Source organism: Lethenteron reissneri, unplaced genomic scaffold (genome assembly GCF_015708825.2).
Source record: "Lethenteron reissneri isolate LAM-NWPU_2019-01 unplaced genomic scaffold, ASM1570882v1 scaffold_77, whole genome shotgun sequence".
NCBI classification, from domain to species: domain Eukaryota; kingdom Metazoa; phylum Chordata; class Hyperoartia; order Petromyzontiformes; family Petromyzontidae; genus Lethenteron; species Lethenteron reissneri.
In genome coordinates this window covers 1-23,906 of record NW_026892296.1, presented here as the reverse complement: position 1 = coordinate 23,906, position 23,906 = coordinate 1, and the positions used below count along the sequence as shown (strand labels likewise).

General features: G+C 47.4%; 1 protein-coding gene and 1 long non-coding RNA gene across 3 annotated transcripts in view; one reads left to right on the top strand and one right to left on the bottom strand.

Annotated features, from left to right (window-relative positions):
• LOC133340113 (dual specificity tyrosine-phosphorylation-regulated kinase 4-like) overlaps window positions 1-10,699 on the top strand; it is a 15,195-nt gene extending 4,496 nt beyond the window's left edge. Inside the window, exons 5-13 of one of the 2 annotated variants that reach the window (XM_061548172.1) lie at window positions 600-736; window positions 2,053-2,199; window positions 3,681-3,819; window positions 5,024-5,105; window positions 5,370-5,518; window positions 6,380-6,440; window positions 6,871-6,988; window positions 7,323-7,478; window positions 8,761-10,699. In XM_061548172.1, coding sequence (XP_061404156.1) covers window positions 600-736; window positions 2,053-2,199; window positions 3,681-3,819; window positions 5,024-5,105; window positions 5,370-5,518; window positions 6,380-6,440; window positions 6,871-6,988; window positions 7,323-7,478; window positions 8,761-9,583 — 1,812 coding nt within the window. In that variant the 3' untranslated portion in view covers window positions 9,584-10,699. Of the gene's footprint in view, window positions 1-599; window positions 737-2,052; window positions 2,200-3,680; window positions 3,820-5,023; window positions 5,106-5,345; window positions 5,519-6,379; window positions 6,441-6,870; window positions 6,989-7,322; window positions 7,479-8,760 lie in introns of both variants that reach the window. The other variant, XM_061548171.1, reaches the window with a different exon arrangement.
• LOC133340114 (uncharacterized) lies at window positions 8,855-23,904 on the bottom strand. Its single transcript, XR_009754838.1, has 4 exons — window positions 23,852-23,904; window positions 18,999-19,191; window positions 18,140-18,241; window positions 8,855-8,974 (listed from the first exon to the last, which is right to left on the bottom strand). It is a non-coding gene; the product is annotated as an uncharacterized LOC133340114 (long non-coding RNA).
• Window positions 23,905-23,906: the final 2 nt, after the last annotated feature.

The following is a 23,906-nucleotide window of genomic DNA, read 5'->3' as shown; positions in this document are numbered from 1 at the left end:
GAAATAATAAAATAATAAAAATACAACATAATAAAATAATAAAAATAAACATAATAAAATAATACAAATAAAACATAATAAAATAATAAAAATAAAACATAATAAAATACAATTCTCACGACGTTTCAGCCACAACGCAAGCAGCCGTCCTCAGGTGAAGAACAGGTCTGTCAGAAAGACAGCGTCTGAATGACGCAGGAAATCCGATGGGCTGTGAAGCTGTTTGTTAACACGTGCCCAGTAGAATCAGAAGTATTTATACTGCAGGAAATCCAATGGGCTGTTAAGCTGTTTCATCTTCTTGGTTCTTTCGGTAAAGTCACGTAGAATGGAAATAATAAAAATAAAACATAATAAAATAATTCTCACGACGTTTCGGCCACAACGCAAGCAGCCGTCCTCAGGTGAAGAACAGGTCTGTCGGGGAGACACCGTCTGAATGAACACCACCAGGCTTGGCAGCGTATATTTAATCTAGATTGGAGGGTGAAGAGCGCCTTGACAAAGGAATTTGCATATCCCAAAGAATATACATTTTCACTTCTTAAACTTTGTGATTTTAATTATATTCACTTTAAATGATTGTACCTTTTGTGCAGTTCCGGCATGAGCACCTCCGCTATCGCTATGAGGTGCTGAAGAAGATTGGAGAAGGAGGTCAAGGCCAGGTTATCCAGTGCCTTGATCACAAAAGAAACATCCTGGTGGCCATCAAGATCCTGGTGTCACCATCGAGGTAAGACTTCAGAGCCGCGCCGTCACGAGGCCGATGTTGTTGTTAAGTCCGTTGCCACGGGCAGCCGTGCGATGCAGCGGTGACACTCGTACATCAAAGCGAGAAGGGGGGCCTGGGTTCGACTCCTGATTCGGGTGCTCTGCTGTATGGAGTCTGCATGTTCTACCCCTGTTCTGCATCAGTTCCTTCTGGGTTCTCAGATTTTTCCTCCCTAAAGCTTAAAATACACACACAGTGTAAACTAATATTGGGGCAAAACATCCCATTGCTGAAAGATTACCTGCACATTACGGTAATTCCTCATTTAATGCTGTAGATACATTCCTTAAAAGTTCAGCGTTCAGTAAAAAAGTATTGAGCGAAAATAATTTTCCTATAAATAATGTAATAATAATGGTTGGCGAGATACAATGCACTCATACACCTTGAGATGACGAGACCAATGACTGAGGGTATGCCGTTACGTTACTTTATCATTGCGAGTAATGTATCATTGCAGCTCAAGAAAGTAGTTTGTTGTCGACTACTCACAGATCGTGTTATAACGGGCGGGTTTCGTTTTTTAACAGGCGTGTTCTACGTTATAACGTGAAGCGTTCCGTGTTGCAATGGGCGCGTTTGTGTTATTACGGGCACATTCCTGCGTTATGCGAAAAGTGTGCCCGAATGGAAGAGGCACATTAAAGTGAGAATGCGTTGTGTTCATATTCTTAGGTTTTTTCGGTAAAGTCACGTCTATTCTTAGTCTTAAGCCTCACCTTACCATATTAATAAAAAGTGTGCCGTACTTGGCCCTTCCCCTCTTCAACCATTATATATACGGAGTGGTAGCTCTTGTAATCTCTCATTTACTTGATACAGCTGTCGTGGCTGTGACGGTTCCACCTGAAGACGGAGGCTTGTGTTGCCTCCAAAACGTCGTGATTTTTATTTTATTTTTATTTTACTTTTATTAATTTGAATTTTTTACCTACGTGACTTTACCGAAAAAACCTAAGAATATGAATCCTTGCAGTCACGAAAGCTTCAAATCTAGAATTAATGCGTTGTGTTAACATGAGTTTGCATTTAGATTTCTCAAATGACCAATCCGATTTGAATGGTTCTTCACTTTCAAATCCTATTGGGTGCCCTACACCGGCTCCTGCTCCCTCTGTGGGAGCTCCTAACCAATGTTAGTCGAGTGTGCTACTGGAACTCCTGGTGCTGTTAGACCTGGTGAATTCATATTTAATTATTTTATTGTAAGTAGAATTTGGCTCTGGATATCCCTTAAGTAAATGTAGGCTCTTCATTTGTGGACTTCCTCTGTGCAGCTCCAAGCAAGAAACATACCAGAAGATGGAGCTCCAGATAGCTCTGGAACTTCAGGACGAGGGCAGTGATGAAGATTTCAACGTCATCAAAGTCCTGAACATATTTCATTTCAGAGGACACTACTGTATCGTCATGGAGCTGTTGAAGTATGTACTGCATGCCCCCCCCCCCCCCTCCGCCAATAACGTGGTTAACTAACTTAACTTTTTAGAAGCGACCAGACCACAAATAAAAGCTTAACAAAGTAGCATTTTTCTTCTTGGTTCTTTCGGTAAAGTCACGTAGAATGGAAATAATAAAATAATAAAACTAAAACATAATAAAATAATTCTCACGACGTTTCGGCCACAACGCAAGTAGCCGTCCTCAGGTGAAGAACAGGTCTGTCGGGGAGACAGAGTCTGTCTTCCCGACAGACCTGTTCATATGTCTTCCCGACAGACCTGTTCTTCACCTGAGGACGGCTACTTGCGTTGTGGCCGAAACGTCGTGAGAATTATTTTATTATGTTTTATTTTTATTATTTTATTACTTCCCTTCTACGTGACTTTACCGAAAGAACCAAGAAGATGAATCCCTGCAGTCACGAAAGCTTTAAATCTAAAAGTAGCATTTTGATTATAAATGTGGAGGGGAAAACCAGTGGACCCACAGAAAAATTCACATGCCCACGGGGAGAACATGCAAACTCCAAATCTACAGGCATCACGGTCGGGATCAAACCTAGGACCTCCTCCATACCAGGCAGGGGAGATGTCATCTCGCCACCGCGGCAAGCTGTTAATTCTTAATTTTGGAGCTTTCGTGACTGCAGGAATTACTCTTTGGTTCTTTCGGTAAAGTCACGTATAAAGATAAAATAATAAATTAAATAATAGCATACTACGACGTTTTGATTGCAACACAAGCAATCATCATCAGGTATAAATAAAATAGCAACAAAAATCTAACCATAAAACTATAGACAAACATATGTATCTTGGTGATATCTGTCTGCTTATATGTCTGTCTATAGTTTTCTGGTTACATTTTTGTTGCTATTTCATTTCATTTATACCTGATGATGATTGCTTGTGTTGCAATCGAAACGTCGTAGTATGCTATTATTAAATTTATTATTTTATCTTTATACGTGACTTTACCGAAAGAACCAAAGAGTAAGCTGTTAATGTTGAGATGCCCACGCCACCACCCATGCATTGTAATCCTGTGGAGCTGCCATGTGCCACGGGTGCATTGGAGGCCACTTGTCTTTCCTCCATTAGCCCTGCCACTTTCACCAACCCACGCCTCCACTCAATCAGCAGGGTGGCTGCATGGCAGTGGTGATGCTTGTGCCTCTCGGCGAAAATCCCTGTGAGTTTTTATCTTCTCCCAATGGATAACCCTCCACTACCCGGCAACAAAGCCAATGAAATCAAGTTGTCAAGTGGGCAGATATGCCAACTGATTTGGTTTATGGGCAAATTGACGACCTCAACCCACACAGAACTATAACTCTTAATATTGGTCATAAACGTGCACATGAACGTACAATATGAACATGATTATCGTTATCAGAATCAGTGCAGCATTGTAGGGGATGGTACTGATGCCGTGTTTTTGTTGCTGCTTCTGCCTCTCACAGGGAGAGCCTTCATGAAGTGATTAGGAATGCGGGGCTCCGACGGTTGGACATGGCGATGGTGAAAACCTACACCAGGGGCATCCTCAAGTTCTTGCGCCACATACATTCCAGGAAAATCGTCCACGCGGACATCAAGCCTGTGAGTGGACACAGCGTTCAGCTTTCACTTTGGTGCAGAGGTGTATCACTCTTTGGTTCTTTCGGTAAAGTCACGTATAAAGATAAAATAATAAATTAAATAATAGCATACGACGACGTTTCGATTGCAACACAAGCAATCATCATCAGGTATAAAAGAAATAGCAACAAAAATCTAACCAGAAAACTATAGACAGACATATAAGCAGACAGATATCGCAAAGATACATAGAGAGAGAACACACATCGGCACACAGAGAGAGAACGTCTCTGTGACGAGGCCTTAAATAGAGAGAGGGAGGTGGGGGCGGAGAGAGGGAGGGGTTAGAGAAAAAATTTGCATGTCAATGAGTAGGACGACGGGTGACAAAGTACGCAAGCTTTATACGTGACTTTACCGAAAGAACCAAAGAGTAATTCCTGCAGTCACGAAAGCTACAAATTAAGATTGCAGAGGTGTATCTTTATTGGGGACTCGTTCCACAGAAAAAACCGGCCATGTTGGTCACAGGGTCGATATGTAAGCTCTGCCCATCTCACTGGAAGGAGGCAGGGTCATGCTACCTCTGGTGACGATGATCTGGTATGAATTAAACTATCGTGTAGAGTCGTGTCGCTCTTGGGGACTCACCAGAGAGAAAACCGGCAACGTTGATCAGCATTGCCCCAAACCCTGGGAGACATGAAATGGAGTAAAAAATATTTTTTTTCAAAACGTGCGAAATGTGCATTTTGGCCTGACAACTGCTCGTTATCGAATTCCAATCTACAAATTAAAAACGTCCAAAGACAAAGGTGCAGTGGAAAGCGTCACGGAATCCGTGCACTCTCTTGTGCGTGGCTTTTTGTCTCTAACTCGTTAACGGGCACTCATCCAGCTGTGAGCTCCATGCAGCTCTCCTGTTGGAGCAACGGCAATCGGTTGTCAATAGAGCCACCCCCCTTCACTTTGATGGTGCCTGAGAGTGCTTTGAACGTGACACGCCTCTACTCACATTTACAATTTTGACATATTTGAAAGGGGCAACGCCCAGTGACAGCTGTCAGAAAACAGTGAATATTGCACTTGACTGACGCTTGTCGACAGGGCTATGCCTCATCTAGTTCCCCTGTTTAGCGTGTGTCGTGGTATGTGATTGATCCACTGCTGGCTGAATGACATCGGCATAACCTCTGAGTTTGATTTCATTCTACCCCTCCTCCAGGAAAATGTTCTCGTCAAAGACACCGTGACTGGCACCGTGAGGATCACGGACTTTGGCACGAGCTTTTTCGTGGAAAGTCAACGTGAGTGACCTCACCTGGGTGTGTGAGTGTCTGCGTGTGGGTGTCTGTATGGCTGTCTTTATGCATGGGTCTCGCTGCGTCCGTGTGAGTGTCTATATGTCAGTGTCTGTCTGAGTGTGTCTGTGTGTGAGTATCTGAGTGTCTATAAATGTGACTGTTTATGTGCATGATGATGATGCTGTTTAAGACACAGTGTGTACACACGCACATATGTTTGTTGTCCTTGTGATTTTTGTACAGCTATGAATGTTGGTGGCACCCTAGAATACTTGGCTCCGGAGCTGTTGCTGGGCTATAGCTTGACATGTGGAGTGGATATGTGGGCGCTGGGCTGCACGGTGGCGGAGTTGGCGACGGGCAGGGAATTATTCCGGTCCAACAGCCACGAAGATCACCTCCCGCGCTGCATAGAGGTATTTCCCACACGGCGTCTGTCCGCTCGTGATCTCCCTCTCTTTCCTTGGAGTCGTGGGCTATGGTGGTGGCAGGAGGGGGGGTGGCCAATTGGTGATCTGTGAATACCGGCCGTCGTATGTTGCGTGTACACGTGTGTGTCTTGTTTGTGTGGGGGAGCGGTAGTGTAGCGGTCAGCCTGCTGTGCTAGAAACTGAGTTTGATTCCAGCTCATGGGCAACACCAGTGACGATTGTCTGAACTGGTCCTGGGCCTCCTCTAGTTCGAGACAGCCTCAACTGAGTACCTGGTGGAGTGTGTAAAGTACCTGGGTCAATTCTAGATTTGAAGCTTTCGTGACTGCAAGGATTCATATTCTTAGGTTTTTTCGGTAAAGTCACTTAGGTAAAAAATAAAAAATTAATAAAAGTTAAATAAAAATAAAATAAAAATCACGACGTTTCGGAGGCAACACAAGCCTCCGTCTTCAGGTGGAACATTCACAGCACGATAGCTGTATCAAGTGAGAGAAATTCCAAGAAACAGTCCTTGTATATATACTGGTTGAGGGTGGGAGGAGCCAAGGTAGGCCCTGAATATTATTTTTGTGATGTTCGGTGCGGCTGAAGCACGCTGTTAGGAATGAGCCTTTGTTGTGTAAACTAGGTGCGGATGATGTAAAGGTGCGTGTAAAAGGGACTGAGCCTTTTTGTTATGTAGAGATGATGCGGCTGAAATCAGCCGCCACTCCTGTCTCTGTGTGCCACAGTGCTGGCCCTCAACAAACGCTGCTAATTTTGCTACTCGATCTGACAGCACTTGTCCCGACAGTGTGCCGAAGCTATACGGGTGACCTTTGTCTTCATGTCAACCATGTGCAGATTCTGGGGATGCCTCCAAGGTACATGGTGAATGGAGCACCCGACAGAACGCAGTTCTTTGGTGAGTTGAAGCGTGGGGTGAATGACAGACCGGATTCAGTTTTAGGGAGTGGCCTCAGGCTGTTGTTATTTAGTTTTGGAGGGGGCGTCTTTGTTTTTTACATTACTTGGGTGTGTGGGTGGGTAAATGGGTGTGTGGGCAAGTGGATGGGTATGTGGGTGAGTAGGCGAGTAGGTTGGTGGGTTATTGGGCGAATAGGTGAGTGGGTGGGTGAGTGGATCAGTGAGAGGGTGGGTGGGTGGGTGAGTGGGTGGGTAGATGAGTGGGTGGGTGCATGGGTAGGTGGATAGGTGAGTGAGCGATTGGGTAGGTGGAAGAGTGTATGGGTGGGTAGGTGGATGAGTGGGTTGATGAATCGGTCAGTAAGTGGGTAGATGGGCTATGTGGTGGTTGGTGACTTCGTCTCTTCTGCTGTGCATGGCTCCTGCAGACCATCGGGGGAAGATGTTCTGCCCAGGCAAGAAAAGGGTTCCGGGGAGCTTCCCACTTCACAGGGTGCTCAAAAGCGATGACCCGGAGTTTGTCAAATTCATCAGCTCCTGTTTGCGGTAAGAACCACCCACCACTCCCACCCCCTCCCCACGAGGATTCCCCCCTCCAATTGATTGGCGACCGCTCTCCACCGATCACCAGGAAGATGTGGAGCTGAGTGGACCTGCCAATAAGTGGTACCACTGGCCCTCTGTGGAGTTAGCTCTCTTATGGAGGAGTGGGAGGTCTGTCCAAGCCGCTGCTGGGCATCAGAGGACTGCCACTGCTACTGTGGCTTCCGCTGCTGCTGTGCGTTCCTGGACCTCGTGGGAGAAGGGAAGGAACATCAGAGCTCTCACCATGCCTCTCTCACCACGTGGCCGCGTGTGTCTCCCATGCATCTCTCAACAGATGGGATCCGAATTGTCGTATGACGCCAGCGCAGGCGCTGGCTCATAACTGGCTCCGGACCGCGGCCACCAGCACCACCACGGCCAGCAAAGCCACCACCACCACCACCGCTGCTGCTCCTGGCAGTGTGAAGCGCTCTGGAGCTGCTAAGCGACGGTAAGCCACCATCTGCTTGTCCAGTGGTCAAGGCAGTCTATAGGGGGGTGCGGGTCCTGGGGCAAGTTACACGGTGTGTGCTTACGAATAGCGAAGAAATCCTCCTCTTTCAGTCTTAAATAGAGCGATAAATGTGATGTCATCACTTGTGAGCCAATCCGGAGCGATAGCCTACGTGTTAAACGGAAGTATTACGTCTGACACCGTGACATGGAACCGCAGGGCCCCCCAAAGCGCGGGGCCCGGGGTGGTCACCCCCCGTACAGCGTACCCGGGGGTGTTTAATATTGATTTATCTTTATTGCTACTACTTCTACACTTATTTAGCCAGCAATAGCCTCACTCAGTCTCAAGACTTTTTTCAGGAGGGTCCTGCCAAGTGATTGCAGTACAGAACAAATGTACTGCTGCTGTACGATCCCAATTGAGTGATTTGGAGGTTCAATTTACAACACTGGTGAAGATGTCCATCCAACACTGGTTGCACGGCGTGTTTGTGAGGGTTCAGTTGCCAAATCCAGAGGAATGGAAGTGAAATTTTAATGTGCAATTTTATTGAAGGATCGTGTTGTCTTGGTGTGGTGTGAGGCTGTTTTTGTTGCTGTTTCGCTGCGTTGCCCAAGCTTGCATTTAGTGTTGAACAACTGACAGGATTTTATTTACTTATGCCATTTGTATTTATACGCTTTATTTTTTTAGTATACTTTGGACTCCTTTTGTTTTGTTTGTTGTTATAACCTGCTGACCCTGTGACTTGACTGGACATCTGTGAAAGAAGAGCTTCATAGCTCATCAGACTCCTCTTCATCCAGTTTAAAGAAAGATTCTGATTCTGGAAACCCATGCAGGGGGGGGGGGGGGGCGGGCAGGGTAGGGTGGTTGGTAGAACACACTCCACATTCCACACAGAGAAAGTGGCCCACGTATGGGAATCAAACCCAGGTCCTCTCTGGCTGTGAGTTCCAGCCAAAGAGAACGTGTAGATTCGGTTATATACGGATTTATTTTTCCATAATTGGTTTCTGGGTGAGGACCGATAATGAAGCGGCAACATATTTCCCAAGTTGCCCTTCATCCACTGAGACACCGCCAGACTAATGCCCATTTTGTAACCAGACTCACGGTGGGCAAAGGTATGCTGCATTATTGCGGCACTGTTAATTAGCTGGGTTAATCTTCTGCGGCACACAGTTAGTCCACCCATAGACGATGGGGGGGATGGGGGGGACTGATTTCTGCTGGAGCAGGAAGTTGGAACGGTGTCGTGCGCATCTCTTCACAGAGTGGAGCTGGCACAGCGCCCAACCTCCTTGCTCGCCCAGGCCTCTAAAGAGAAGTTGAAGGTTGTGGAGGAAGAGACCATGGTGGAGGAGCTGGTGGTGCTGGAGGAAGAGGAGACTCTGGTAGAGGAGTTGGTGGTACTTGAGACGCTGGTGGAGGAGTTGGTGGTACAGCAGGAGACCCTCGTGGAGGAGTTGGTGGTACTTGAGGAGACCCTGGTGGAGGAGATGGTGGTACAGGAGACCCTGGTGGAGGAGTTGGTGGTACAGGAGGAGACCCTGGTGGAGGAGTTGGTGGTACAGCAGGAGACCTTGGTGGAGGAGTTGGTGGTACAGGAGGAGACCCTGGTGGAGGAGTTGGTGGTACAGGAGACCCTGGTGGAGGAGTTGGTGGTACAGGAGGAGACGTTGGTGGAGGAGTTGGTGGTACAGCAGGAGACCCTGGTGGAGGAGTTGGTGGTACAGCAGGAGACCTTGGTGGAGGAGTTGATGGTACAGGAGACCCTGGTGGAGGAGTTGGTGGTACAAGAGGAGACCCTGGTGGAGGAGTTGGTGGTACAGGAGGAGACCCTGGTGGAGGAGTTGGTGGTACAGGAGGAGACCTTGGTGGAGGAGTTGGTGGTACAGGAGGAGACCCTGGTGGAGGAGTTGGTTGTACAGAAGGAGACGCTGGTGGAGGAGTTGGTGGTACAGGAGACCCTGGTGGAGGAGTTGGTGGTACAGCAGGAAAAGAGGAAGCAAGGGAGCCTGGCCCGCATAGGGAGAGCCATCCGCTCACTCCTCCGACGTGTGCTGCTTTGTGGTGGCCGGTCCACTGCACAGTAGGGGTGGTGGAGGTGGTGGATCAGTGTGAACCCTGATCACTTTTACCACACTCACCACACTCACAACACTCACCCTGCACCCACCCACCCTGTAATACCCTGCACCCACCACACTCACCCTGCACCCACCACACTCACCCTGCACCCACCACACTCACCCCGCACCCACCACACTCACCCTGCACCCACCACACTCACCCTGCACCCACCACACTCACCCTGTACCCACCACACTCACCCTGCACCCACCACACTCACCTTGCACCCACCACACTCACCCTGCACCCACCACACTCACCCTGCACCCACCACACTCACCCTGCACCCACCAGGTGGAGGTGGTGGATCGGTGTGAACCATGATCACTTTTACCACACTCACCACACTCACAACACTCACCCTGCACCCACCCACCCTGGAATACCCTCCACCCACCACCCACACCCTGCACCCACCACCCACACCCTGCACCCACCATACACACCCTGCACCCACCCAGTCCGTGATACCCCCACCCACCACTCACACCCTGCACCAACCACACACACCCTGCACCCACCCAACCTGTGATACCCTCCACCCACCACCCACACCCTGCACCCACCCACCCTGTGATACCCTCCACCCACCACCCACACCCTGCACCCACCCAGTCCGTGATACCCCGCACCCACCACACTCACCCTGCACCCACCACACTCACCCTGCACCCACCACACTCACCCTGCACCCACCACACTCACCCTGCACCCACCACACTCACCCTGCACCCACCACACTCACCCTGCACCCACCACACTCACCCTGCACCCACCACACTCACCCTGCACCCACCACACTCACCCTGCACCCACCACACTCACCCTGCACCCACCACACTCACCCTGCACCCACCACACTCACCCTGCACCCACCACACTCACCCTGCACCCACCACACTCACCCTGTACCCACCACACTCACCCTGCACCCACCACACTCACCCTGCACCCACCACACTCACCCTGCACCCACCACACTCACCCTGCACCCACCAGGTGGAGGTGGTGGATCGGTGTGAACCATGATCACTTTTACCACACTCACAACACTCACCCTGCACCCACCCACCCTGTAATACCCTCCACCCACCACCCACACCCTGCACCCACCACACACACCCTGCATCCACGACCCACACCCTGCACCCACCATACACACCCTGCACCCACCACACACACCCTGCACCCACCACACTCACCCTGCACCCACCACACTCACCCTGCACCCACCACACTCACCCTGCACCCACCACACTCACCCTGCACCCACCACACTCACCCTGCACCCACCACACTCACCCTGCACCCACCAGGTGGAGGTGGTGGATCGGTGTGAACCATGATCACTTTTACCACACTCACAACACTCACCCTGCACCCACCCACCCTGTAATACCCTCCACCCACCACCCACACCCTGCACCCACCACACACACCCTGCATCCACGACCCACACCCTGCACCCACCATACACACCCTGCACCCACCCAGTCCGTGATACCCCCACCCACCACCCACACCCTGCACCCATCCAGTCCGTGATACCCCGCATCCACCACTCACACCCTGCACCCACCACACTCACCCTGCACCCACCACACACACCCTGCACGCACCACACACCTGCACCCACCCAGTCCGTGATACCCTCCACCCACCACCCACACCCTGCACCCACCACACACACCTTGCACCCACCCAACCTGTGATACCCTCCACCCACCACACACACCCTCACCCACCACACACACCCTGCACCCACCCACAGCGTGATACCCACTACCCAACATACTCCACACAGAGGGTTAGTGGTTTAAGAGGGTTAGGGGTTTAGGGGTATAGGGATTTAGGGGTTTAAAGGGTGATGGGTTTAGAGGGTTGGAAGTTTAGAGGGTTCGATATTTATTGGACTAAGAGTTTATGGGTTGACAGGTTTAGAGGATGATGGGTTTAAGGGTTTAGAGGGAGGGTTTTAAAGGGTAAGGGGTTTAGAGGGTTAGGTGTTTAGATGGCTATTGTTTTAGGGGTTTAGGGACTTCAAGGGTTAGGGGTTCAGAGGGTTAGGGTTTTAGAAGGTTAGGGTTTAGAATATTATGGGTTAAGAGATTTAGATAGTTAGGTGTTTAAAGGTTTAGAGGCTTTATGGGTTTCGATATGTAGAAGTTTAGTGGTTTAGAGGGTTAGAAGTTTAGAAGGTTATAGGTTTTAGAGTTTAGGGGGTTTTAGGGGTTTAGTTTAGGGGTTCAGAGGTTTAGGGTTTTATGGTATAGGTGCTTAGAGGGTGAGGGGTTTAGAGGGTTAGGAGTTCATTGGGTTAGGGTTTAGAAGATTATGAGTTTAGAGAGTTAGGTGTTTAAGAAGTTTAGAGAGCTTAGGAGGTTTAGGAGATTTGGGTTTTCGAAGTTTAGGGGTTTTGAGGGTTAGAGATTTATAGGGTCATGAGGTTTAGGGGTTAGGAGTGTAGAGGATTTAACACCCAGACTTTCACAACTAATATTATCCATAATAAAGGTTTTTTTGGGTTTGTCTCCAACACACCGGTGTGCAAAAGGAGAAACGAATTGGCACTTTTTGTTCACGTGACAAACTTTACTAATTGGTCTTTGGTTCGTTCGGTAAAGTCACGTAATTAGAAATAAAATAAAACAAATCACGACGTTTCGATCGCAACACAAGCAGTCGTCATCAGGCAAAGGAGTCAGCCTCTAAACACAGACAGTTTATAAGGGTTTGGGGATGGGCGTAGCCCAAGTGTATCAACAGCACCAGGAGCATGGGCGGTGCACGAGTGCCAATGCAGCAACAATGCCCATGCAGCAATAATGCTCATGCAGCAACAATATCCATGCAGTAACAATGCCAATGTAGCAACAATGCCAATGCAGCAACAATGCCAATGCAGTGGGTGAGAGAGCTGCTGTGGCAATATGTTATGTAGGTAAGAAAGAGGAGAGGAGCAAGGGGAGAGAGAGAGAGGGGGGGGGGGTACGGGGATGAGGGGGTGCTGCATGAGCGCTAAGGGGAGAGAGGACGTGACGCTGGGTGGGAAGTGGGTGGGGCTGCAAGTGGGAGGCTGGGAATGCTGGGGATGCGGGGGGAAAATAACACGGAAAAATAGACGAGTACCCGGCAGATATGATGGAACAACCATGAACAATTAAGGTTTTACCTGGTTAATAACATCCTTCCAATGATTGCTCAATTTGTATCCATCTTCTCGGTTAAAGTTATGTCTATGTTTATATATCTGGATGGCTTCATGACCAAACCTTTGATAGTAGCCCGAAGGTTTGCAGAGTACCTTGGTCTCGGAAGAAACAATATCATGCGAGCCCACAGCATTATAACAATGTTCAGCCACGGCAGAGGTATTGGTTCTGCCGTGTTTCAGATCGGCCTTGTGTTCGCGAACACGGTCCGAGACATGTTTCATTTCCCCAATGTAACTGCTACTGCATGTACAGCTCAGTTTGTAGACTCCAGATGGGATTAGATCACGGATTTTGTGTACTATATTGAATCGGACCTAGATCTTGTGTTTGTTTAAAATTTTGGAAATCTTTTCGGTAACACCTGCTATGTATGGTAACGTGATGGTTTTGATTAGCTTCTCAGGGGGTTGTTTGTTCATGGTTGGAGAAACAGCTATGCGAATAATGCGGTCCGAGTACCCATTCATCTTGAGGGCCTGGTGTACGTGTTCCAGTTCACTGGCTAGGTGGTGTTGGTCGGAAATGCAGTGGGCCCTATGGTGTAGTGTTTTGATGAAGGAATTATTCTGTGCCAGATGGTGGTGGGAATCAGGTTTCAGATAGGAATATGTGTGGGTGGCTTTCCTGTAGACAGTGTCCCAACAAGCCGTCAGGTCTCTTCTCAAACAAAACATCCAGGAATGGTAGCTTACCATCCTTCTCCACTACCATGGTGAATTTGATGGATGGGTGTATAGAATTGATGTGGCCAAATGACGAAAGTGTCATCTACATATCTCTTCCACAAGGAAGGACGTAGGGTGGATGTCTGGATGGCATCTGTTTCAAATTTCTCCATGAAAACATTTGCTATCACTGGTGATAAGGGGGAACCCATGGGGGTACCTTCATTTTGTTTGTAGAAAGTACCATTCCAGGTGAAGTAAGTGTTGGTAAGGCAGTGCCTAACCAGAGTAGGTATATCAAGATTCAGTCCATGTTGGACTAAATCTTCAATTATTTCTAAAGTGTCAGGTACAGGAACCTTGAACAACAGAGAAACTACATCAAAGCTGACGAGCAAATCATCTGGGGACTGAAATGCCCTTGATTAGGGAGACCAAGTGAGCTGTTACGTACTGTTGAAGTAGTCTTTCCCATGAATGGAAGCAAGTTATCAGACAGAAAACGGGCCAGTTTATAGGTAGGTGAGTTGATAGTGAAAACGATTGGCCGAAGTGGAGTACCTTCTTAATACGTGATTTAATCCCATCTGAAATCTACAAACTGATTTGTACCTGCGGTAGCAGCTACAGTGAGGAAACGTAACGACATGTCTCGGACCGTGTTCGCGAACACAAGGGAGATCTGAAACACGGCAGAACCAATACCTCTGCCGTGGCTGACCATTGTTATAACGCTGTGGGTTCGCATGATATTGTTTTTTCAGAGACCAAGGTTCTCTGCAAACCTTCGGGCTACTATCAAAGGTTTGTTCATGAAGCCATCCAGATTTATAAACGTAGACATAACTTCAACCGAGAAGATGGATACAAATTGAGCAATCATTGGAAGGATGTTATTAACCAGGTAAAACCTTTACTGTTTATGGTTCCATCATATCTGCCGGGTACTCGTCTATTTTTTCGAGTTAATTTCCCCCTGCATCCCCAGTGTTCCCAGCCTCCCACTTGCAGCCCCGCCCACTTTCCCCCCCCCCCCCCCGCTTCACGTCCTCTTTCCCCTTAGCACTCACGCAGCGCCCCCCCCCCCTCATCCCCCTACCCCACTCCCCCCCCCCTCTCTCTCCCTCCTTGCTCCTCCCCCCCTTTCTTACCTATATAACCTCTTGCCACGGCAGCTCTCTCACCCACTGCATTGACATTGTTGCTGCATTGGCACTTGTGCACCACCCATGCTCCCGGTGCTGTTGATACACTTGGGCTAGGCCCATTCCAAACCCTTATAAACAGTTTGCCTTTAGAGGCTGACTCCTTTGCCCGATGACGACCGCTTGTGTTGCGATCGAAACGTCGTGATATATTTTATTTCTAACTACGTGACTTTACCGAAAGAACCAAAGAGTATGGATTCCTGCAGTCACGAAAGCTTCAAATAAAGATTCACTAATTGTCGGATGGTGGCGGGTTTAATGACACATTTATATTTACACAATCTAACCCAACAAACCTTTATTATGGTATGAGAGGGTTAGGGTTGTAAAGGGTTATGGTTTTAGTGGTTTTGGGGTTTAGAGGGTGAGTGGTTAAGAGGAGCGGTCCTCAACCTTTTTGGTACCAGGGACTGGTTTCGTGGAAGACAATTTTTTCACGGACTGGAGGGGGGGCGGGGGGTCACCATTGGGTCTTTCTCCCTTTTCAAAGAAGCTCTGCAGCGATGTTTGTTTTTTACTCATTTTGGCTAGGGTTCGCTTGTGAGCTTACCAAAACTGCGCAGTGCGGGAAAGAGGCACAGACGGAAGTGGGCGGGCCATGCGCGGACAAAAACAAGTGTCGGATTCCGACTTCTCATAAGGAGTGTGCAACCTCGATCCCTCGCATGCGCAGTTTACAGTAGGGTTCGCGCTCCTATGATAAGCTAATGCCGCCGCTGATCTGACAGGAGGCGGAGCTCAGACAGTAATGCGAGCGTTGAGCGGCTGTAAATACAGATGAAGCTTCGCTCGCTCGCCCACCGCTCACTTGCTGTGCTGCCCAGTTCCTAACATGCCACAGACTGATACCGGTCCGTGGCCCGGAGGTTGGGGACCTCTGGCTTGGAGGATTGGAGTTTAGATGGGATTTAGAAGGTTGGGGATTTAGCATTTTAGAAGGTTAGAGTTTGAGGTTAGGGGTTTGGATGGTTAGGTGTTTAGAGGGTTGCTTTTTAAAGGTTTAGAAGGTTAGGGGTTGAAATAGTTAGGGGTTTAGAGGGTTCGGGGTTTAGAGGGTTAGGGGTTTAGAGGGTTAGAGTTTTAAGGGTAAAGGGGTTTAGAGGGTTAGAGGGTTAGGTGTTTTGAGGGTTCGTGTTTTAGATGGTGAGGGGTTTAGATGGTTAGGGGGTTTAGAAAGTTAGGTGTTTAGAGGTGTCGAGGGTTTATGGATTTCGATTGTTAGAGGTTTAGGAGTTTAGTCGTTTATAAGGTTATTGGTTTATGAGTTTAGATATTTCGGGGTGTTTAGGGAATTAGGGATTTAGAAGGTTATGGATTTGAGGATTTTCAAGGGTTAAGGGGTTAGAGGGCCAGGGATGAGAGGGTTTAACACCTACACTTAATATTATCTGTAATAAAAGGGTTTTTTTTTGTTAGTCTCCAACACAGCGGTGTTCTAAAGTAGAAACAAATGGTCATTTTTTGGTCACGTGATAAAATGTACTAATTGGCTGTCGGGTGGTGGTGGGTGTAATGACGCATTGACATTTACATGAACTTACCCCCAAAACCCGTTATTAAGGGGATTAGAGAGTTGAGAGTTTAAAGAGTTAGATGTTGAGAGGGTTAGTATTTTAGGGTAATACGGGTTTAGAGAAGGTTAGGTGTTTCAGAGGGTTGGGGTTTTGATGGTTTGGGATTTAGGTTAGGGATTGAGAGTTTTAGAAAGTTACGGTTTTGAGGATGAGAGGGTTAAGGGTAGAGTTTTATGGTTTAGAAGGTTATGGGTTTAGAGGGTAATAGGTTTAGAGGGTTAGGTGTTTCGAGGTTTAGCCGTGGTAAGATAAAAAAATTGTTTAGTTTCATTTGTATATTTGTAAATAATTTGTTTACCTCTCCTGTCGTGTTTTGTATTCTATTTTTGTTGTTACATTTTGACCCGCCTGACTGCTCATCTGTGAAAAAGATCTTTATTGCTCGTTAGATTCCTTCAGTACAAAATAAATACTCTTTTATTTTTATTCTTATTGGCCTCTGTACGAATCTATGGATTTCGGTGTGAGTTTTTGGGTCTCTTTGAATGTATGGATCTCTGTATCTCTGTGTGAGGCTATGGGTCTCTGTATGAGTCTATGTGTGTGTGTGTTGGAGTCTATGGATGTCTGTTGGAATCTATGGGTCTCTGAGTATGGATGTTTGTGTGAGTAATTCTGAAACCTATGGAAGCTCCAGTGAGTCACACTGAACTATATGGGAGCGTCAGTAAGTAACACCGAACCCTATTGGAGTGTCAGTGAGGAACACTGGACTCTACGGGAGCGTCAGTGAGTAACACTGAACCCTAGGTGATTTCTAACAGCACTTACCCACAGTTTCTTCAGGCTATACGGTAAATCCCATACACGGAATGTATGTCTTTGTGCGTGAGTTTGTGAGAGTGAGCTTGTGTAAATTTGAATGAGTCATTGAGTGTGAGAAAGTTTGCGAGAGTTTGTGAGAGTGTGTGTGTGTGAGTTTGTGAGAGTAAGTTTGTGCGAGTGAGTGTGTAGTGTAGTCTCAAATGAGTACCTAGAATGGTGTGAAAACATGGCCACTAGTGAGACCAAGGCGGCCGTGCGTGGTGCTGGCCACCCACCCTCTCGTGTTTTGTGCTGGTATTCATACTGTAGGTGCTCATGAACAGCACTTGCCCCCAACAATCTGTTAAGGCTATACAGGGGGGTCTTTGTTTTTGTATGTGTGTTTACGTGTTCGTGTTGTTGTTTTTTGCGTGCGTTTGGGAGTGAGTCTGTGAGTTAATTATTGAGTAGATAAATGGGTGAATGAGTGATGATGGGTTGATGAGAGAGTGTGAGTGAGTGGTTGAGCGAGTGGCTGCGTGAGTATGAGTAGGTGAGGGAGTGGGTGAGTGGGTACATCTGTGCATGAGTGGGTGAGTAGGTGAGAAATTGAATGAGTGGGTTGGTCAGTGAATTTCTGAGTGAGTCGGTGCGTGAGTGAATAGATCAGTGAGTGGATGACTGAGTTGGTAAGTTAGTTTTTTGTGATTGGGTGGATGAATGCATGTGTAAAGACAGTACAGGGGACTAGCGGTCACAGGGTGTAATGACAGGTTAATGAATAGACAGGGTGAACGATCTGCGGTCTACGAGAAGGATCGAGAATAAGGCTGTGGCCAAGTGACAGAAGGGAGCAGGTGTGGATCAAGGACCAAGAGCCATCGAGAAGGTTCTAGAGAGGGGGCGTGCTCACGGGTTAAGGGATGGCCACGCATAGGATAAAACGTGTCGAAAACGAGAGGCTCGGGGCTGCTGAAGCCGGTGTCTTCGCCTGTCAAGTGTCCGTGCCTTCAATGAAGATCACCGACAAGAAACGTGTCTCCTGGGGTCATTACAACTGGTGTCAGAAGTGGGGTACCATCATGTCACGGTATAACCGAGGGAAGAACCCACCTGAGATGACCTTTGACGAAGGAGAGGACGAGGAGGAGACCCGCCTTCAGTCAGCCCCGGGAGGCGGGGTCCCGGTCAACAACCCCGTAGGTGAAGTGGAAGCTGCGGTGGCAACGAGGGGGGGGGGGGGGGGGCGACCGACAGCAGCTACAAATCATGGAGGGGTGGAGCGAGGTGATGGGATGGCTGACCAACTACTGGCAGCAGTCGCACAGCTCACCTTGCGGTTGGGCAAGGCTGCGGTGAGAGGGGGAGCCACGGACAGCGTGGAGGGGATCGTCGCGGTGGGAGCTGCGCGATCAACAGCCGCAGTCGTTCGCGTGGTGGAAACCAAGCAGGAGAGCTTTACTGAGTCTCAAGACATTATCAGGAGGCTCCTGCTACATTGGAATGTTTGGCCAATTGCATTGAGTGGTGCATGTGGGAGGAAACGGTACCAAGTAGAACGTCACGAATACGAAGAGGATGCACCTCAATGATAAGGATAGATGGAATCAAGAATCCATCCATGTACGCCTTCGACTAGTTACCTTGTGGCCTAAGCCCACAACACCCGGTATTCCCAGGGAGTCTCCCATCTAAGCACTAAACCCAGGTCTGCTTACTCTCTCAAAGCCAATGAGATTGTGTGGTGTATTCAAAGCCATTGGGTTAAAGGCAATCGACAGGCAGGCAGAGCGAGTGGTGGGCGCATGGGTGGCAGTACAAGCGGCCGATGTAGACCACTCTGATAGAGGTGGTCGAGCCAGATGATTGCGTAAGGAGTAGTGGAGTGGTGCATCGTGGCCGTGATCGGACATCAAGTGGTCAAGCAGGTATTGTGTGCAATGCAGTAGAAACCAGTTCTGAACCGTCACACCGGTGGTGAGAGGCTGCTGACTTGGAGACGTTTGCCCCAGCTCCAATTCCGAGTTGGCCAACTGTAATAAGCTCGAGATCCTCCTGCGAGCTCAGGGAGGCCGGCTCGGGGCGCTGGCGCTGCGAGTCGGCCACGGCGAGGGTCTGGAAGGGGACGTCTGCTGTGGGCGGCCGCCAGACGGGATTCCGGGTCTCTGCACGGTAACAACGATGGCGGGGAGGACAATGATGAGGGCGACGGGTACGAGCAGTAGCGGCAACAACTGTGACAACAACTGACGCGGCATCACGTAGCGGATAGCGCACCTCGCTACTGACCCGGCGAGCCAAGTTGGAGTCAAACTCGCGGTTAAGAATGGCGACAGCAAACATCAGAACCGATTACCATCTCCCTGTGCGCTCCTCGTGACCACCTGGCTTATAATAGTTGCGCATTTACAAATTTACCAACTTAGATTCAGATGAATACGAGAACCTGGTGTGGCGTGTAGTGAACGTCAGCACGGGGGAGACGAAGGCGGCCGGCCATGGCGCTGGTCACACCACCTCCCTTGTGTACAGTGCCCTCCTTGATAGGTGCGCACTTGACCTAATATTCTGTGTAGGCTACAAGACCTTTGTCTTTACGTGTGTACATGTGTGCGAGTGTGCACGTGTGTGCAAGTGTGTAAATGTACAAGTGTGCACGTGTGTGTGGCCTCAAGGTGCATATAACCTGGCACAAGCGTCGTGGTGACGTCACCGTCACTTAGTGGCGAATGGCGGTTGTTGTGTTTTATACAATGGAGCATTTGTAGAGTGGAAAGTGGAGAGTTTTTCTATATCTGGGCAGTGTGCTCATGACCAGCTCCGGTTTGACAGCTGAGGCGGCATTATCTATTCATCGGCTGTCTAATGCTGGGTGGAAGCTACTGTCACTCCACACGAAGCTTTGGATCGTCTCAATCAGTCATGCCCTTCCTTATCTATACTTGTGAAATGTTGACCCCTCATGGAACATCTGCGCTGGTGAGATTTAGGCTGGCCTGCTTACGATCCATCCTTGGTTTAAACAGGATGGATTGTGTGAGGAGCTCACAAATCCCTGAAAGACCGCGACAGTCCCATCAATGAGCTCCTCCAGCAGGCAACGCTGCATTCACTAGGTCATGTCGCCCTCATGCCAAACCACCTCATGCCCAAGCTGTTTCTGTTTGTCCAGTTGGAGAGGTTAAAAGGTGCAAGAAGCGGGCTGGAGTAGAGATGGACTGATGCAGTATGGGAGGATGTGGAGCTGAGTGGACTTGCTGAAGATCGGTACCAGCGGTGTCAAGATCGACCTCTATGGAGGAGGCTTGTCAAAGACGCTACTGGGCAGTTGGAGGCAGTCGCACTAAAAAAAACAACTCAGGGCAGAGGAGCGGTGCTCACAACAATGAACGGAGTGCTGGGTGGCTAAAATGCAGCAAGTTGGCGCAGTAAAGGACACAGCTGGTGCATCCACCAGGCATCTCAGTCAACCCATGGCATCTGGGTATGTCCCGTGACCTGGTGTCAGTGAACTTTCGACACTTCACGTGGCCTCAAGTGCACCTAGCCTGGCACCTTGGTGACGTCACCGCCACTTAGTGGGGTATGGCGGCTGTTGTTGTTGAGCGTACACGTGTGTACGAGTATATACGTGAGTGTACACGTGTGATGCGGCTAAGCGGTAGTGCTGTACTAACAGTAGTAATAATAGCACTGCGGTGTTAGTAACAGCAGTAGTTATACTAGTTATAATACTACGGTATGGCAGTAACAGCAGTAGTTATACTAGTTATAATAACACTAGTGTGGTAGTAAAAGTAGTAGTTATACTAGTTATAACACTAGTGTGGTAGTAACAGTAGTAGTTATTCTAGTTATAATACTAGTGTGGTAGTAACAGTAGTAGTTATACTAGTTATAACACTACAGTGTGGTAGTAACAGTAGCTATACTAGTTATAATAACACTACGGTCTGGTAGTAACAGTAGTAGTTATACTAGTTATAACACTACAGTGTGGTAGTACAGTAGCTATACTAGTTATAATAACACTACGGTCTGGTAGTAACAGTAGTAGTTATACTAGTTATAACACTACGATGTGGTAGTAACAGCAGTAGTTATACTAGTTATAATACTACAGTGGTAGGAAACAGTAGCTATACTAGTTATAATAATACTACGGTGTGGTAGTAAAAGTAGTAGTTATACTAGTTATAATACTACAGTGGTAGTAACAGTACTAGTTATACCAGTTATAATAACACTACGATGTGGTAGTAACAGTAGTTATACTAGTTATAATAACACTACGATGGGGTAGTAACAGTAGTAGTTATACTAGTTATAACACTACAATGTGGTAGTAACAGCAGTAGTTAGTACTAGTTGTAAAACACTACGGTGTGGTAGTAAAAGTAGTAGTTATACTAGTTATAATACTACAGTGGTAGTAACAGTACTAGTTATACCAGTTATAATAAACACTACGTGTGGTAGTACAGTAGTTATACTAGTTATAATAACACTACGATGTGTAGTAACAGTAGTAGTTATACTAGTTATAACACTACAATGTGGTAGTAACAGCAGTATTTATACTAGTGTAATAACACTATGGTGTGGTAGTAACAGTAGTTGTACTAGTTATACTATGTGTGGTAGTAACAGTAGTAGTTGTACAAGTTATAACACTACGGTGTGGTAGTAACAGTAGTAGTTATACTAGTTATAATATACTAGTGTGGTAGTAACAGTAGTAGTTATACTAGTTATAATAACTATAGTGTAAAAGTAGTAGTTATACTAGTTATAATAACACTATAGTGTGGTAGTACAGTAGTAGTTATACTAGTTATATAACACTATGCGGTAGTAAGTAGTTATACTAGTAAACACTACGGTGTGGTAGTAATAGTGGTAGTATACTATTATAATAATACTACTCGTGTGGTAGTAACAGTAGTAGTTATACTAGTTATAACACTACAATGTAGTAAACAGTAGTAGTTGCACTAGTTATAATAATACTACGGTGTAGTAGTAACAGTAGTTATACTAGTAATAACACTACGGTGTGGTAGTAACAGTAGTAGTTATACTAGTTATAATACTACGTGTGGTAGTAACAGTAGTAGTTATACTAGTTATAATAACACTAGTGTGGTAGTAAGCAGTAGTAGTTATACTAGTTATAATAACACTATGGTGTGGTAGTAACAGTAGTAGTTATACTAGTTATAATACTACAGTGTGGTAGTAACAGTATAGTTATACTAGTTATAACACTATGGTGTGGTAGTAACAGTAGTAGTTATACCTAGTTATAAATTAACACTAGTTTGGTAGTAACAGTAGTAGTTAGACTAGTTATAATAACACTACGGTGTGGTAGTGACAGTAGTAGTTATACTAGTATAATAATCTACGGTGTGTGTAGTAACAGTAGGTATTTGTACTAGTTATAAACTACAATGTGGTAGTGACAGTAGTAGTTGGTAACTAGTTATAACACTAACGATGTGGGTAGTAACAGTAGTTGTACTAGTTAGACTAGTGTGGTAGTAACAGTAGTAGTATGTACTAAGTTATAACACTACGCGGTGTGGTAGTAACAGTAGTTGTAACTAGTTTACTAGTGTGGTAGTAACAGTAGTAGTTGTACTAGTTATAACACTACGATGTGGTAGTGACAGTAGTAGTTGTACTAGTTATAACACTACAATGTGGTAGTGACAGTAGTAGTTGTACTAGTTAAACTACAATGTGGTAGTGACAGTAGTAGTTGTACTAGTTATAACACTACGATGTGGTAGTAACAGTAGTAGTTGTACTAGTTATACTAGTGTGGTAGTAACAGTAGTAGTTGTACTAGTTATAACACTACGATGTGGTAGTAACAGTAGTTGTACTAGTTATACTAGTTGGTAGTAAACAGTAGTAGTTATACTAGTTATAACACTACGGTGTGGTAGTAACAGTAGTAGTTGTACTAGTTATAACATAACAATGTGGTAGTGACAGTAGTAGTTGTACTAGTTATAACACTACAGTGTGGTAGTAACAGTAGTAGTTGTACTAGTTATACTAGTGGGTAGTAACAGTAGTAGTTGTACTAGTTATAACACTACGGTGTGGTAGTAACAGTAGTAGTTATACTAGTTAAACACTACGGGTGGTAAACAGTAGTGTTGTACTAGTTATACTAGTGTGGTAGTAACAGTAGTAGTTATACTAGTTATAACACTACGATGTGGTAGTAAAAGTAGTAGTTGTACCAGTTATAATGTGTTAGTGTTCTCCCATCTGCTGGGACTGTGTGGGTCCCAACGGGCCCGCGATGAGGTGGGCGCTGATCAGGGGTGACGGCTCTGCCCACACACTCCCACGATTGCGTTCAAGGCGAAAGTTGACTGCGACCGCGGGGCCACGGAGGGCAGAGTTCGTCTCCTGCTCAGCAGCCGTCCGCGTCTCTGGGGAGGAGGTTTGGAGCGCCGCGTTCCCACAGCAGCCATCGCAGCAGCAGCGCGGCAGTCGTAACTTATTTCCCTCAGGAGGAGGACGAAGCCAACCGCAGCTGCTAGCGAAGTTGTCCTGCCTGCGGCGAGCAGAGACTCGGCCACTGGGTGGAGCGGGCTGCTGGGTAGGCGGCCACCACCCGCAGGAAGAAGAACGGGTCACTGGGGTGCGACAAAGAGCTTCACGGCTCATCGGATTCCTCCAGGTGGGATACAGGTCGTGAACCCTTACACAGACTGCACGCAGAGAGAGAGAGAGGCAGACAGAGATGGGGTCGTGAGGCGGTGGGACTGATCGCGCTGACGGAGGCGAGGGAGTCGCTCTCACCGCCGTCTCCTCAGGGCTCCCTCTCCCCTCCGTGCGCCGCCATTGCGGCTGCGAA